A 16,561-nucleotide genomic window follows, 5' to 3' on the forward strand; every position below is an offset into this window, starting at 1 on the left:
TGTGAAAGACTGCATGGATAGGGGAATGATAGGCAATGTTGTAAAGCGCTTTGAGTGGCCACTGGTGTGAAAAGCGCTAGATAAATGTCCCATTTATCGAGGTCGGATGGAGGTGTGTGACTGCTGTGTGGGATCCTGAGTGAGCCTCAGCAGCCTCAGGTCAATGTGTAGGTTGAAGCCCGCATGGATATAATGATACCTAAAGAGTTGTAGCGTCACACGCTCCCGGACGCGTCCTTCTGAAAAATGAGTGTTTAGACGCTCGTGCCTCATCCTAAGTTAAGCCGTGCCAAACACTGCGGTCGCCCTGGGAGAACCCGACACAGGGGACGCTCTGGGAAAAGCCGGGCTCGTAAATGGAAAGAAAACAAAGAAACAAGAGCGAACACACAGGGCAGAAGGAGCGCGCCGGTCTCACAGGAGGGCCACACATTGAGAACACACCGGGTGGGTTCGCTGTTTCCCAGGGATCCCGGCGATCCCGTCACTCGCGCACGAGCTAAAAACAGACGGCGTCCAGAAACTCTAAAATAATACCGGGGAAACCACGCTGGAAGACATTCTTCCTTACGGGCCTAATTTTGGCCCAGGGTAGACAGTCTCCGGCAAGTGCAAATATCCAAAGGGAGGCAGTGGCACCAGCGGTCCTGTGAGGCCAGACTGGTTTGTTTTGCTTGCTACTGAGATATAACGCAGTTGGCGTGTGATCATGACATCAGCTTTGAGGAGGAAGGCCCGACTAGCCGGGACTGGGAGGGGTGCCGCAATTAAACGGCCAATTTCTTTGAGTTACTTACTTCATATGGCAAAGTGATGCCAGCCACGCGCAGAAACCCTGCAAGAGGAGGAGGACAGACGTTCACCATTCGTTGCATTACTTCATTTAAAGACCTACATTGGTGCATACGATTTGGAAGCATTCGGGAGCACATCTGGACAATGGCTCCCGTGCGCTATTTACATAAGAATGAGTTCCCCAGAGAGAGCTGGCTAGGGGATGACATGTTAATAGGTCTAGCCTAGAGCACTTTGTGGTTTGTCCTCTGCCACAGCCTCTGGGAAGGCCCTTTGACTCTCTGTCCCGCACCGCTCTTAACACGAGCGCGGTGACATCATCTCCTGTTACTCAGGTGTCCCGCAGTCACAGAGGGAACGGGTGAGTCAGGAGAACATCTCTGGGGGCAGGGCGTGTGTGTGTGTGGGTGCATGACTCCCAGCCCGAAAGGTCCTGGCTTTGAAACCCAATGTCCTGCAGTGTGAGCGGAGGGCATCCTTGAGCAAGATGCCGAACCCGCTACCTGCTCATTGTCATATGTATCTTAATCTAATTTAAATCCCTTTTCATGTTGTTTTTCTGGCACTGGGCCATTTTGTGATATTTGCCTGAATGGGGAAGCATTTAAGGGGGGCACACCAGTGGGGGCATCACTGTGCGTTTGGAGTGATAGAGCAGAACTCACCATGTCTTTGATCTCAGACTCGGACGGGCTGGACTCTGAAGGAGACTTCTCCTTCTCGCCGGGTTCTCCATAGAACAGGGACGTGAGACTAACGGGCAGGAAGTGATGTCATCAGCATGGTTGTGAAGACATAAGGCATAGGTCCATACATGCACTCCTCTATGCAGGAGATTCATGGAATTTTTTTTTTATAATGTTATCATATATGAATAACAATATTTTTCTGATATAATTAACGAAGCGATAGGGTGGTTTTGCCGAGAACATTGCAATCACTAACAGGCTTATAGAACAGCATGAAGGGTGGAATTAAAATAATTGCAGGGTGGTAATATTTAAATATATTTCGGTAACAATTGAGTTTTCCCTCAGCCAGAACTGAGCCGTGTTAAATCAGTCTCATACGTCTCAATTAGCGACACGCTAAGCGAACCCACAGACGCTAGGAGCCCTGGGGTGCTATGAATCAGGTAAAATTAATCCATTCTGAGTCACACTGCGAACGGGTTTCAGAGACACACTGACTACCAGCCAAATTGCACTGCTGGGGAGAACTCAACAACAAGCATTTGGCATTTGCTTATTTCTATGCGCATCTATTTGAGTGTGTTTGTGTGTTTTGGTAGGCAGTGCCTGCCCAAGTTACTGCATGAATACAGATGGATGAACCCCTAAAAGACCCCAGTAGCTTTTGAACAACCAACAGAAAAAAAAACAGAAAGGACTTTTGAAAATCACAGCACTTCCATATATAGCCAGGAGAAGGCGCCAAAGGTAACATCAACTAAATCAGAGTAATTTACATCAAATGCAATTAGGGCTCCATCTGGATCGTTGACCTGACGTAGAGACCTGTCAAGCATGTGACGTGATCAGGGTCCACTCGGATAACGAGCCGGAGGTTCTACCTGTCGTTCTCCATCAGCAGAGCCAGACGCCCGTAGTCCCACGCAGCCTTCCTCAGACACGAGAAGATCAGCAGAAGTAACTGACATACACACAGAGAAACACACACACACACACACACACACACACACACACACACACACACACACACACACACACACACACACACACACACACACACACACACACACACACACACACACACACACACACACACACACACACACACACACACAATACACACAGACAAACACAGATTTATTAAATCTATTATCCAATTATTTATAAAGCTATGCATTTAGCTTTAACAATAGACTTTTTAATCTAACTCAGCAATGAATTTTCCATTGTCGTGTGCTATGAAAGAGAGAAAAGATGAAGTCATGTGCAAAATGTACATTGAACGGTTGGAAATGGACAGGATTAACAAAAGAAGTGACATAATGTAACCTAAACCTCAGCAAAATAATGAATAGAAGCGCACATAATTATCATTCTATTGTACAAATGTACATCTTTCGGACTTGCTTCTACATCGGTTCAGAAGCAGCTAAAGAATGATGTCGTCTGGTGTGAACCTGGGCTACACACGACACGTCAACGGGACATCACATATCGCTTGAAATAAACCTTTTCAAAATCAGTTAATTCATCCTAGAGCCCTTTTGAGATCGTAACATGAAGAAAACAATGACTGAGGAAAACAAAGCATAATGTATGATGTAGTGACAAACCAAAACGGGAACCAGAGTGAGCCAATGAATACTGGAGTAGCGTCAGCATAAATCTTTTACTAATTTCACGGTAGAAGATACCAGTTGTTCTCTGAGATTGATGAGGTAGACAACGAAATTAAGAGAGAAGGGGGAAGGGAGGGAGGAGGGGGACAACCTCTAACAAAGCTGGAGAGCGATGCATCAGGATCTGTTCTTCACGGTGATCCAAGGACCACGAGGGATTTACCATCTCTTTCAAATCCACAAGTGTGGAGTACAGAGATTCTCCTGACAACCATTCCGTGATCGCTAACGAGGCGGTGGAAAAGTCTGTGGATCTGGTAGGTTACATTGAGTAACAGTACACAGAGAGAGAGATCAAGTATGACACAAGCTGACAGCCAGAACAAAGGAGCCGCGGCTCAGAGCTCAAGCCCGTCATTAGCGGAGAGGCGGATGATTAGCATCAATGAGAGTGTTGGTAAACAGAAGCCACACTGTTGAGGGGAAGAGAGAAGTCAAAGGGAGCCATTACTGTGCCCCTTGGTTCTCCAGACAGAGGTGTCTGAGCATGATGTATGATTCATGTTTCATCGCCATGACTTTAACCAGCAATCTGCACCATAATTGGGCATTCCAAATATTGACAGTGGCTGTCAGATCATGTCACGCAGGTCGCTGTATGTTGGACCCTCGATGGACAGCAGAGAGACGTATCCATCGATAGGGGTAGTTGCTGATTGGATGAGGGTTCGGCCTATCTCAGGAAATCTAATCATCTCTCAGCATCTTTGCACACGGGCACAGCCCTTGGCAGCCCCGGCCAGATGCTTGCCAATGACAGACTTAACCTTTAACACATTTATAAAAATGTAAGTTTGTGCGTATGAGAGTGTGAGGCCTTGGTTGTTTGTGTGTGTGTGAGTGCAAGCGCATATAAATCAATATGTTTGTGTGTGTCCCTAAATGCATGCATAGTTTGTGTGTGTGCACGCACTTAAGTGCTTAAGTGCATGCAGGCATGCATGTGTGTTTGTGTATGTGTATTTATACAACGGGGGGCCTAAATCCAGCGATCTGATTGGTTCCTAACTGTTGTATAATGAGCGTATACATAACTGTTATGATGCCCAATCATTTTGTGAAAGTTTGCATATCACTCCGCGCCTGGAAGTAGAAACAGTTACAAAGTAAAACATATGTTGGATGATGGAGAGGGTGTAAATGTTGTTACTCCGAGTCCGGGATTGAGCAAGGCGATGGAGAGACTAACGAAAGCTTAGGCACACGGCGAATAAACTGCTCCATAGGATAAATTTCCGGCGAACCGCTCTAGCCGAGCCTTCTCTCGGAGGGACGCTAAAGTGTGTTGCATAGCGACCGTCGTGCATTTTGAAGGCAGCCAGGAGGGACTACTTTTTTGTATTCTTTAATAAAACGGCTACTTTGACTTTCTTGGTTTCTTTTTAAATGTAGTGCGTCTATGACTTTCGTTTCGCCATAACAGTAACCGTTGTATAAAAGCAATAGATCACTTCAGTCAGTGGCATGTGCTCATTATACCACTGTGAAGGGGGTCGCCGGCCCTCCGCTGCGCGTCGGGGCCGGACAACGCCCCTTAACAGTGGTATAATGAGCACATACCACAGCCTGGCGTGATCTATTGCTTAAATATACGATGTGTGTGTATGAATGTGTGTGTGTGTGTGTGTGTGTGTGTGTGTGTGTGCGTGTGTCTGCGTATGTATTAACGTGTGCGTGTGTGTGTGTACATGTCTGCGTGCGTGCAGTGCCTACCATCCACAGCACCAGGTTGATGGCCAACACGGTGGGCACGCCTCCGAAGGGCAGGCCCTGCAGCACGCTGCTGCGGGAGTGGGCCCGGTAGCAGCGCTCCGCAGTGCTGTTCCCCCCCCCCAGGGACTCCAGGAAGCCCAGCACCTCCAGGTCCACCTCCCGGCCCTCCCCCATGGGGGAGGGCGGCCGGGTCACAAACAGCTCAGGGTCCGCCATCAGTGTCTCTGGTCGGGGTGAGGCGGAGCAGCAGGCATACCTGGAGAGGAGAGCGGGCGGAGCGGTTAGTGGTTGAGTGGTTACTTAAAGTGACAGGGAAACATCAATCAATCATTTAGGTTTAATTATGTTATTGAGTGTTATCAAGGCGTGCATTAGGTATGAGAAAAGGACGTGCCTAGACTGATGTCCACCACAGGTTCAGTCTATGGGTTTCTTCATGTTGATTAATGGGTGGAGGTTATTTAACCACGCGGTGTTTCAGCCTTTGGGTAACAACCCCCCTACACACACCCCTACAATCCTGAGTTTTTCGAAAAGAGTTTTGAGTTTATCAGATTACTTTTAGGATGTCAAGTATGTGAATATACTTTTAAGATATTCATAAGGTGTTGATGTTGATACATCCCTCTGTGATATGTTATTTTATGTTTTTAGATCCTGTCCACTTTATACGAGAATGGCAAGGTCCTAGCTGCAGCTAAAAACACCTGGATTACTTTTTTGTTTTGGAGAAGAAATGAAGCAAATCTTTTTGATTGATCCTGGGAGCAGGCCTGTTTGTCTGTTTGTACCACAAGAGAACACAATATACATAACAATTCATGCCCTCTATTCGTTCAGCCTCGTAATCATCTCTCTTTGTTAACTCACTGGTAATGGGTGGTTGAAATAGCGGTAGACTTTGCTAGCGTGCTGCTGTCTATATGGTTCTGTGTTTGTATATCAGACCCATAAAAGCTTCTGAATGAGACTCCGGTGCCTATTATATCCGCGGCTAACGTCTGCACGTCACCGTATCGACCAGCCCCGTCCATTAACCGACAAATAGGAGACAACCGCGACAGAAGCACGGCAGCCGAGCAATACGCCGTGGGAGCAAAAGTCATCCGGTCAATGGAACATATTGATCAGTCCCGATGTTGTCACCGCTTCTTCGCTGGAAGGGAGAAGGTCGACGGAAACGCCTACGACCAGTGACCGGCTCCGTGGGAACCGGACTGAGGACCTGGCGGTCCCACACTAACGACCCTCAGCTCTCTCACCATCCAGCAGCAGTCATCTTCACCAGCATAACATTTGCATTCAGGCTTTTATCCAAAGCGACTTACAGCCATTTATACAAACTGTCACGGCAGTCAACCATGCAACGAGACAGGGGTTAGGGTTAGGTCTCTCGTGTTCAGGGACGACTCGCACCCAGCTATGAGGAGCCGGGATAGAACTAGCAACTTTCCGGTAATAATCAACCCTCTCTCCCTCCCGAGCCCCCTTCTACTAGTTTATACCAGCAGGGACAATATTCAGTCTCTATATTCTAACAACGACATTTTACTTCAACTGTTTTGCTTGTTATTTCCATGATGGCACCCATTGCACTCCTGACCATCCCTGGATGAAGCGATCCCTCTTTCTGTGTTCTGTCTCAAGGTTTTGACGTTGAAGAGCCTTTCCTTGCCCTCCGTAGGGCCAGAGTTAGGGGGGTGGACATCAAGGTGGCCTGGGAAGCCTTTGAGACTGCAACAGTGATCAAGGGCTTTACAAAGACCATTGACCTGACTGCCTGAATCCAGGCTGCATCAATACCATCCAACAACAACGGGTGAGGCAGTCCTCCTGCTCTGCTCCATTAAGAGAGGCCCAGGTCCTCACGGAGAACCATACATGTCTACCCTCACGGGGAATCAGCATGGACACAGAGCTTACACTTACATGCGTTGACCTTTCGTTTAAAGACATGTGCATTCGTTCTGAGGCGCTGGCGTGAAAAGCTTTTGGCTGCGTTCTCGGTCGTTATGGGGTGTTGGTATTGCATTTCAATGGGAAGCTCAGTCAACACACGCTGTGCTCTGCGGTAGTCCGACAGAATTATATTACAACCCGAATCAAAACTGTCTTCTACTGGCACGGCTATTCACAGAGACAAGGTATGGTGGTCAGCAGAGGGGCAAACACAAGTGGGGGAGAAAGCAGGGACAGCAGTATCAAATACAAAGACTCACTGTTGAAAACAATGTTATTGTGTTTCCCCACTTTGTGTTATTTTGAAACAAATACAAGTTTCAAAATAAAAGCCCTGGCTAACTTTAAATGACATGACTTATGACTTTAAATGACATGACTTATAGCAACAGGGAGAAGAGCATGGCTTAGTCTTTGGTGGTTAATGTGTTTTTACCGCCCACAGCTTCTGATCCTCCCTGAGGAGTCTCTCTCTCTCTCTCTCTCTCTCTCTCTCTCTCTCTCTCTCTCTCTCTCTCTCTCTCTCTCTCTCCTTCTCTCTCTCTCCTTCTCTCTCTCTCCTTCTCTCCCTCTCTCTCTCCCTCTCTCTCTCTCTCCCCTAAGGGAGGAGCAAAGTGTAGTCTGTTAACATTCACAGCACTGTCTCTGTAGAGTTGGGTTTCAACAGCATTGCTGGCTAGAGAGAGAGAGACACAAACAGACATACACACAATAACCCACACAAATACACACAGCCATACACACACAAAACAGGACAACAGACCTATGAATCTGTACGACCCAGGGACGGTAGTTATACGCCCACATGGGATAAGGAAGATGAATAACATAAAATGTAATGACAACTTTAAGTAGCTTGGTGTTCCACTCTTATGATGATCTTAAGTTGAATTTGATTTATAAAAGACACCTTCGTTATGGATAAGTCAGTGAATAAATCCACAGCAACCCCTAAGGCAGGGGTTCTCAAAGTTTTGACATCTGAGGGCCAATTTAGGAACCCAAAACATTGCACCGTGGACCTCTGGGAGTGAGGTCAAGTGAGGTCTAAATCACGAAACTGAGGTTCAGCCTTTCAAAGTAATGTACAGTCGGATTAAAACTAACAAATGTAAAAGGATTTAATTGAAAGCTAGAGAGAATCGACTTTTCTCTTTATAATCATTTATTTTTGTTTAAATTAATATTGATATAATAATTTAAAAAAAAAGTTTTTTTTTATTTATTTTTTTATTTTATATAACTTACATAATTATGTATGTCATTGCGGGCCGCCAGGAATGATTCCGCGGGCCGCCATTGGCCCGCAGGCCGCACTTTGAGAACGAATGCCCTAAAGGAACCGCCTCCCTTACCCATTAATGCTGAGGACACCATGTGTAGACACATGCAGTAAATAATCCTTGGCTATTGAATACCCCATCCTAAATCATGGTGACACCATATCAAAGACCCAGAAGAGCTCTCATGCATGCTCAAGGTGACATTTTGGACAATACAGGTGCCCTTGCCCTGATGAGGACCTGAATGAGATCACTCCTGAGAGAAAGGCTATATTGGGAGTTGGGCCGTGGCCCTAGCTTCAACTGAGGCGTGGGGAAAGGTAAGGAAAGGGTGGACAAACACCCCTGAGGTGTGTGGTAAGGTAAGGTAAGGCTGTATAAACAGCCCTGAGGCGTGGGGTAAGGTAAGGTAAGGGTGTATAAACAGCCCTGAGCCATGGGGTAAGGTAAGGTAAGGGTGTATAAACAGCCCTGAGGCGTGGGGTAAGGTAAGGTAAGGGTGTATAAACAGCCCTGAGCCGTGGGGTAAGGTAAGGTAAGGGTGTATAAACAGCCCTGAGGCGTGGGGTAAGGTAAGGTAAGGGTGTATAAACAGCCCTGAGGCATGGGGTAAGGTAAGGTAAGGGTGTATAAACAGCCCTGAGGCGTGGGGTAAGGTAAGGTAAGGGTGTATAAACAGCCCTGAGGCGTGGGGTAAGGTAAGGTAAGGGTGTATAAACAGCCCTGAGGCGTGGGGTAAGGTAAGGTAAGGGTGTATAAACAGCCCTGGTGCTGGTCGCTTTCTGAGTTTATTTAATAATTATTGGCAAAAAACCAGCTGTGCTTTATAGTGGGAAATACTGCTGGACTGGAACAATGTGGAGTCATTTAGCAGACAGAAAGTGCTCAGGCTGTTCAATCCACTAACAGCACACCCTTAAGATTAGAAAAGGGGTGAGCTGGGATTCAGCAGATGACACTTGGTTCTGATTGAACACCGTTCATCACCCGACGCTCCCTAGAACGGAGACGAGGGGGCGGTTTACTAGCATGGTTCCACCACACTCCCAGGACCCTGTTGCAACGTTACATCATGATGATGGTCGCTCTACTCCTCTAAAGCTCTATGGTCCACGATTTAATGATGTGCCGTTAGTGTGTTTACCTTTCTGCTCCATCACACACACACACATATAGTCACACTCACACACACACACACACACTTACTCATGCACGCACACATAAGCACGAACGCACACAGGCACGCACACGCAGTCACGCACGTAGTCACTCTCGCACACACACTCACCCACGCACGTACTCTCTCAAGCGGAACATTTCCAATTTTCCAGACTAATTTGTACGTTCTGCAAGTCCTCATCCGACCCCCTCCCCCTGAATCTCTAGGTCAATATTTGGTGACAACTTGAGCAGCCTGCAGCTCACTCCAGATGAGACTTGGTCTGAGAGACAGTGGAGCAGATCAGGTTGAATGCCGGGCTCTTCACTGAGTCTACGTTGACGGTTGGCGGATGCTTCGGTCAGTGTAAAGGTTGGAAAAGTGATGATGGGACACACCTTGTTTTCCGGAAGTTTCAGTCGCAGGGGCAGAAAAAACTGCTGTTTAAGAAAGGAGTAAAGCTGGGTCGGGCTAGCTAATCTGCCTAATGCAACAGAAAAACTGCACTGTGTGTGAGTGTGTATGTGTGTGTGTGCGTGTGTTCGGTGTGTGTGTGTGTGTGTGTGTGTGTGTGTGTGTGTGTGTGTGTGTGTGTGTGTGTGTGTGTGCATGTGCGCGTGTGTGTTTGCGAGTATGGTGTGGATGCGTGAGGGAGGGAGAGAGAGAGAGAAAAAGAGAGGGAAGTGTGTAACCCACAACAATAAATATCAAACAGACCCATAACCCATAACAACATTGATGTGACCACCCACCCAAAATATCTAAATATGAACGGCTGATGTTATCAAGCTGTATTTGATACTTTGATATTGCTACTTTCCTATCTGTACCGTCATACAACCAAGTATGGCGTCTGTATTACAGTTTTTCTCAATCGTTTAAACACGTATTCTGAAACTATTGTTCAATTTCTCAATACTCTAAACACAAACCTGAGAAGAGTTAATTATTTTCTCAAAATTACACAAATTCTTCCCAAAACTGTTTTTTCCACCATACAGTAAACACAGCTATCAAATTAATTTTTCTTAGAGAGCATCAATTAAACACTGGTGTGATCATTCAAAACCCCATCAAAATGCTATTTACATATGTTTTGCAGAGCATGCAGACTCGAGGTTCAGAGTCCACCTCGACTCTGCATAGCCACCCTCCCCCTTCTGGCCACCATTGTACATTGTATTGTATTGTGTTGTATTGTATTATTGTACTTAACTGTGTAGCAACTGCAGTAGCTGCTATCATTGCTGTAACACGGGGAATTGGTTAGCCTAGCGATTGTTGTACTTGCACTTGGTTCTATGAACATCCTTACTGTACCGACAGCAATATATTGTTGCACTTCTTATGAAAAATGTACTTATTGCAAGTCGCTTTGGATAAAAATGTCTGATAAATGCCCTAAATGTAATGTAAATGTTTTGCCTTTATGAGGCCATGTTACATATTCCATTCTATAAAATAGCTTTCTTTTTTTAAAGTTGCAATTAGGTGTTACATATAGTAGAAAAACTGTGAATATATCATATAAATATTGCATTGACACAATCATATCAGAATAGGATACAATGCATATTTGTCCATCCAATGAGCTCCAATGTGCTAAACTCACAATCCCAGCTTCCCAGAGTCATACTGTACACCTATAGTTGATGCTGCAACATTGTTCTGACAGTACACCAATGTTACCTATTTTGGTAAATTACAGTACAGTACTGTAATTGCACTGATAAGTCAAATGAATAACACTACGGTTAGAAAATGTTTAGACTGTCTTTTGGGGATGTGATGATGAAATCAGTGCACGTACAAGTACAAAAAGGTAACAAAGCAAATTTTTTTACTGTAATACAGTGAAATGTTCAGCTGAACTGACTGCATAAAAATCTTTTCGTAGGCCACCAAAAAATTAAAATAAGAATATAAATGAGGTGAAACTGATCTACATGTAAATCAGTATGTATCCCACCTCCAATCCTGATCAGGCCAAAGGACCACACTACCACACAGTAGAGCTCACTGAGTCTTCTTTAATGCTCTGACACATGAATGAAGTGTTTTGCCAGTAGAGTTTGAACAGGTGAGAAGTGAGTTAGACTTATTGGTAATTAGTTGTTGCGTTTTGAAGGCCAGTGTGATCCAGGTGAACCAAGTGTGCTAAATGATGAGATTTGTGCTTAGAGTTTAGCAGTCTGGAGTCTTGTAGTTGATACAGAATTTCAGAATTGTGTGCATAGTTCCATTTTTGGCGTGTATACAATCGTGAAAAACTGTAATTCATTTAGCCCACTTTGTGGTTACACTAAAATTCTAAGTTATAGAGCATCATATTCTCTCATGACACAGCAATACTGTTTTATCACAAAAATCTCTCTATCTCCCCTTTTCTAGTGAAACCTTCAGACAAACCAACATTCAATCCTCTGCAATATTAAGTTGCGGGAAAGAAAGAGAGCACAAGAGACAGTGAGAGAGAAACAACGAGGTCGAGATAGAGAAGAGAGAGAACAAAATAAAGAGAGAGAGAGCAAGAGAGAGAAAAGGAGAGAGTGAAATGCAGAGCCAGAGAGAGAGGATAGGGAGAGAGATAAGGGGAGAGAGAGAGAGAGAGAGAGAGAGAGAGAGAGAGAGAGAGAGAGAGAGAGAGAGAGAGAGAGAGAGAGAGAGAGAGAGAGAGAGAGAGATAAGGGGAGAGAGAGAGAGAGAGATAAGGGGAGAGAGAGAGAGAGAGAGAGAGAGAGAGAGAGAGAGAGAGAGAGAGAGAGAGAGAGAGAGAGAGAGAGAGAGAGAGAGAGAGATCCAGAGAGAGGGATAAGGAGAGGGGGGGGGAGGGAGAGAGATATGGTCCTGTCACCACAGTCAAGTGAACCATAAATAAAGTGTGAACTTTCCTCTCATCAACTGTCAGTTTACGATGAAAACTACAACCCCACCCACCCATGTGCCATCTTTGTTACCAATGGTAACAGGCAAACAGTCAGGGTGCTGTCTACCTGCTCCCTTGTTGACTGGTTCCTTGATGTGTACCAAACTCTGACTGCTTTTGTTCCTGTTAGCTCCTCTCACAACGTCAGCTAAAGAAATACCAAAATAAACAGTTTTTATGGCTGACATCAGGTCTGATTAAAAATGTTGTGTCAGACCGGGTGGGGGAGAGAGATGGGGGGCTATTCATCTAGAAGGATGACTAAAGTAAGGAATTGGTCTGACGGCAGCTTTGTCAAACAACTTCAAGAGAGAGAGAGAGAGAGAGAGAGAGAGAGAGAGAGAGAGAGAGAGAGAGAGAGAGAGAGAGAGAGAGAGAGAGAGAGAGAGAGAGAGAGAGAGAGAGAGAGAGAGAGAGAGAGAGAGAGAGAGAGAGAGAGAGAGAGAGAGAGAGAGAGAGATGGGGATTAGTGCACTGGGCATGAAGAGAAGCCTCTGATTAAGAGGTGGATATGTGATGGCTTCACGGTCTAGCAGGTCCGGTCCAGCAGGTGGTGACACCCTACTGACATGTGAGTGGGAGCGGCAGTTGGCCCGGGGAACCTCCGCTCAACACACGTCCGGGGAGGGCCAGGGACGATAATTGAAAATGAGACAGCCCTTTCTTCCATCACAAACACACATGCTTGCACTTACGTACGCACACACATGCACGCATGCACGCACACACACACACACACACACACACACACACACACACACACACACACACACACACACACACACACACACACACACACACACACACACACACACACACACACACACACACACACACACAAAGGCACGCGCACACCGCACACGCCCGCAAGGATACGCACACACACCAAGGGGATGGGTAAGGGATGGACTTTCTGTTTGAATGTCTCTCTGTTCTCAGGTCATGCTGCAGACCTCCCATAATCCATCTGGATGAGGGCCTGAGGTTGAGACTGACTGCCGCAGCTCTCGATGATCAAAGAGGGGCAGTGATGAAACGCTGAGGCGTGTTGTGATGCATCACCCAGCAGAGCTCGGCCTCATGGGCCCCTCACACTGCCAAAGATGGTAAACAACAACCACAACAGCAACACTGTGTTTCCTGTGTTTTAGTTTGACAGTTATAGAGGTCCCGCAAGTGTGCGTTTCCTTGTAGAAGCATATTCGTTGTTACAACAATTCTAGAGAGATCCATGCTGTGTGTGTGTGTGTGTGTGTGTGTGTGTGTGTGTGTGTGTGTGTGTGTGTGTGTGTGTGTGTGTGTGTGTGTGTGTGTGTGTGTGTGTGTGTCTCTCTCTCTTTCTCTCGCTCTCACACTCTCTCTTTCTCTCTCTATCGAACACATGGACACTGTAGTGAGTCCTTCCTGGTTAGGCTGTTTCCTCAGCCAAAGAGGCAGCCTGTAATACCGAGAGCTGAAAGAGCACCAACACAGCCCCCCCCCCCCCCATCCCACCTGACACCTGGTTCCTGTGTTAAAGCCCCCCCACCCCCCCTACCCCCCCTGCCCCCCTGGGAGGTGGGCAGGCTGTGTCTGCCCTTCTGCTGAGCCCCTCATTAAGACCTGTCTGGTGTTCCCGCTCGCTGGAGTCTAACTTGCATCTAATCAACGTGTGCTGGCAAAAACCTTGGAGGCCAATGCTGGTAAGGAATGGCAATGCGGCTCTGGAGATGGAACAGAGAGAGAGAGCGGAGTCTATGTTCTGAGTGGAGCAGAGTTCTGGTGAAGAGCTCTGTTATTGCCAGCAGCGTCCGACTGGAGCTGCAGAGTCATCGCATGGGACGATGCCATGCAAACTGTTTGATTTAAATACGTCTCCGAGCAACGTGTGGTCATTAACGGAGACACACAGAGTGAAATGTGGGAAAAACTAAATCCTGTCGTTCTAGTCCCCCGAATCCTCTCTGTGTTATAAATGTAATCCATCCAAACGAGAGCGTAATGAACTGTTTCAACAGAGTGCTCACCAGATCCTACTGCTAGGGAACAGTCTGAACCAACATCCAGGGTGCAGTCTCTCTTTACACAGCTCCCTACCAGAGAGCCAGTCAGCCTTCACAGATCTATTTATCTACTGTTGTTTAGGCCCAGTAACAACACATACGATGAGAGCATGCTCCGTAAGTACCCATATCTGTAATTCCCCTGTCAATGGGCATACGGCAGAACTGTTTTAGATGGAACAGATTGTTGACATGATCTGTTCTGCTTTTTCTTCATTCTGGACAGCAGTCAGTCCAGCGAGTTTACACGGAAGAACATTCTCTATTGTCTATAAAATATCATGTGTACTGTTGAATGCAGTGCAGAGTGGATTGATGACAGATTACAACTCACAACTCAACAGCTAAAATCTCCACAAAGGTTGCGACACAATAACCACAGAACCAAAGAACAGGAGTGGCCTTATTGTCTATTACACGCTGTTGGTTTAATGTGTGCTGCCTCTCAGATCATCGGACCATTTTAATGAACCTCTGTTCAGGGGCATTGTAAAGTTTGTCATAACCCTGCTCCACCCTGCTGAAAGAGCAGCTTATGGTGAACTCAGATCACTGCAGTCACACTGCTAAACAGACTTAACAACAAGCTAAGGGAAAAGCCTTTGAGGGGTTTGATGTTCAATGACACAAAGCCTCTTTATGAACCTGTGGCAGCCTGTGAGTCGTTTCTACACAGCTTTCTTTATGACGCCCTCCTATCAGTCTGCTAAAGAGCTGTCCAGTGCTGAAACCAAGAGAGGCAGATCATCTCCTACTGCTTGGTGTGAATCCGTGTGTGTGTGTGTGTGTGTGTGTGTGTGTGTGTGTGTGTGTGTGTGTGTGTGTGTGTGTGTGTGTGTGTGTGTGTGTGTGTGTGTGTGTGTGTGTGTGTGTGTGTGTGTGTGTGTGTGTGAGAGAGAGCCTGTGTGTGTTTTAGGTGCGACCATCATACAGGCCTCTCTTATTCCAGTGTACCTCGGTCGGAGGAGAGGAGAGATTTATTTCAATCACATCCGAGAGTCTTCTGAAATATTGATGGCCTGCTGACTTAACAGGACAACAGGATTCAATAGTGTGGAGCTCCGATTGAAATCGGTTCAGAACGTGCATTCAAATTGGTGTAATCAGAATCAAGACCAAAACAATTAGACTATCATAAGAACGGGCTTTACAAAGCACAACAACAACAACAACCCATAAGCTGACCGCGCTCAGATCAACCCGTAATATTGTGGAGTCATTGTCCGCATCAACTAAACGAATAAACCCCTTTAAGATCGATTTTATCTGGCATTTGGTTTAATGAATATAAAGTAATAATCAAACCAATCACAACAACAACAGTGATACAAAGATTTGTCGATTGTGCATTGTAAAGATGTTTCACACTTTGGAAAGGTTAATTGCATTGTTTCCATTCAAAGAAGTTAAAACACAAAAGAAATGACCCAAAACCCAAATCACTATGCATCTCTATGACCAGTCACAGACTAAACTAACCATGAAAAGAGACGAGGCAGAACTATAAATGGTATAGCCTATCCATGATTAAAATGCATGCCACGTTGCCGAGTTTCATAAGCCACTTGTTCCAACCAAACATGGCGATAATAAACTATTGCACTTTGAAATCACTTGCCAAAGGTATAAAGCAACACGATCCAGCTGAAAACATTCTGTATAAGAATTAAACACTGAACTGAAAGGATTGCATTGAGTAAGCCTAAAGCAATTGTTATCGAGACAATCTCAGCAGTGTGATGAGATCCTGGTTAACCACGTTTCCTTCAAAAGATTCGCGAGTGTTTTCTAGATGCGCCGTTCACCGCATCACTACAGCACCACCAAACAGTCAGACGCCCACCTTACACACATCCCCACAACTTGATTCAAACATGTACGCCACGCCAATAATAGCATAACTGATGGAATATGTAAACTGATATTACCGTGTGTAGGCCTTCACAGTAGCTCCAAATGCACAGTGCTTACCTTACAAAGACCCCTTATCGTTGCGTCTGGTGGGGAGGATGCTTCTTTTTCCTTCAACACCAAGAAAGCAGAGAAACTCCCACCTATTTAGGGGCCGTCTAAAAATAAAACCACTCTCCGCGAAGGTTGGCTGAGGGGACGTCTGCATAATGTTGCCTGGTTGCACGTTTCGCCTTTCATATCAAATAAAGGTATTTATCAGCTTGCACACCAGTGGATAATCACAGCCTGCTTAGTGAACGGTGCATTTTATTTTAAGGGTAGTAGCCTACGTATTGTTGAATAGGGCCTACTCTAGCTAAACAAATGTCAATAATGTAGGCCTAGGTGATCAGCTAGAAT

At 45.9% G+C, this 16,561-nt stretch overlaps 1 protein-coding gene across 1 annotated transcript in view; it reads right to left on the bottom strand.

The window, feature by feature from the left end:
- tmem63c (transmembrane protein 63C) overlaps positions 1 to 16,529 on the bottom strand; it is a 30,137-nt gene extending 13,608 nt beyond the window's left edge. The window contains exons 1-5 of the mRNA XM_060052315.1: positions 16,220 to 16,529; positions 4,880 to 5,135; positions 2,369 to 2,448; positions 1,461 to 1,548; positions 798 to 835 (exon numbers count right to left, since the gene is read on the bottom strand). Coding sequence (XP_059908298.1) covers positions 798 to 835; positions 1,461 to 1,548; positions 2,369 to 2,448; positions 4,880 to 5,095 — 422 coding nt within the window. The 5' untranslated portion in view covers positions 5,096 to 5,135; positions 16,220 to 16,529. The remainder of the gene's footprint in view (positions 1 to 797; positions 836 to 1,460; positions 1,549 to 2,368; positions 2,449 to 4,879; positions 5,136 to 16,219) is intronic.
- Between the last annotated feature and the right edge of the window lie 32 nt (positions 16,530 to 16,561).

This window comes from Gadus macrocephalus, chromosome 5 (genome assembly GCF_031168955.1).
Source record: "Gadus macrocephalus chromosome 5, ASM3116895v1".
NCBI classification, from domain to species: Eukaryota; Metazoa; Chordata; class Actinopteri; order Gadiformes; family Gadidae; genus Gadus; species Gadus macrocephalus.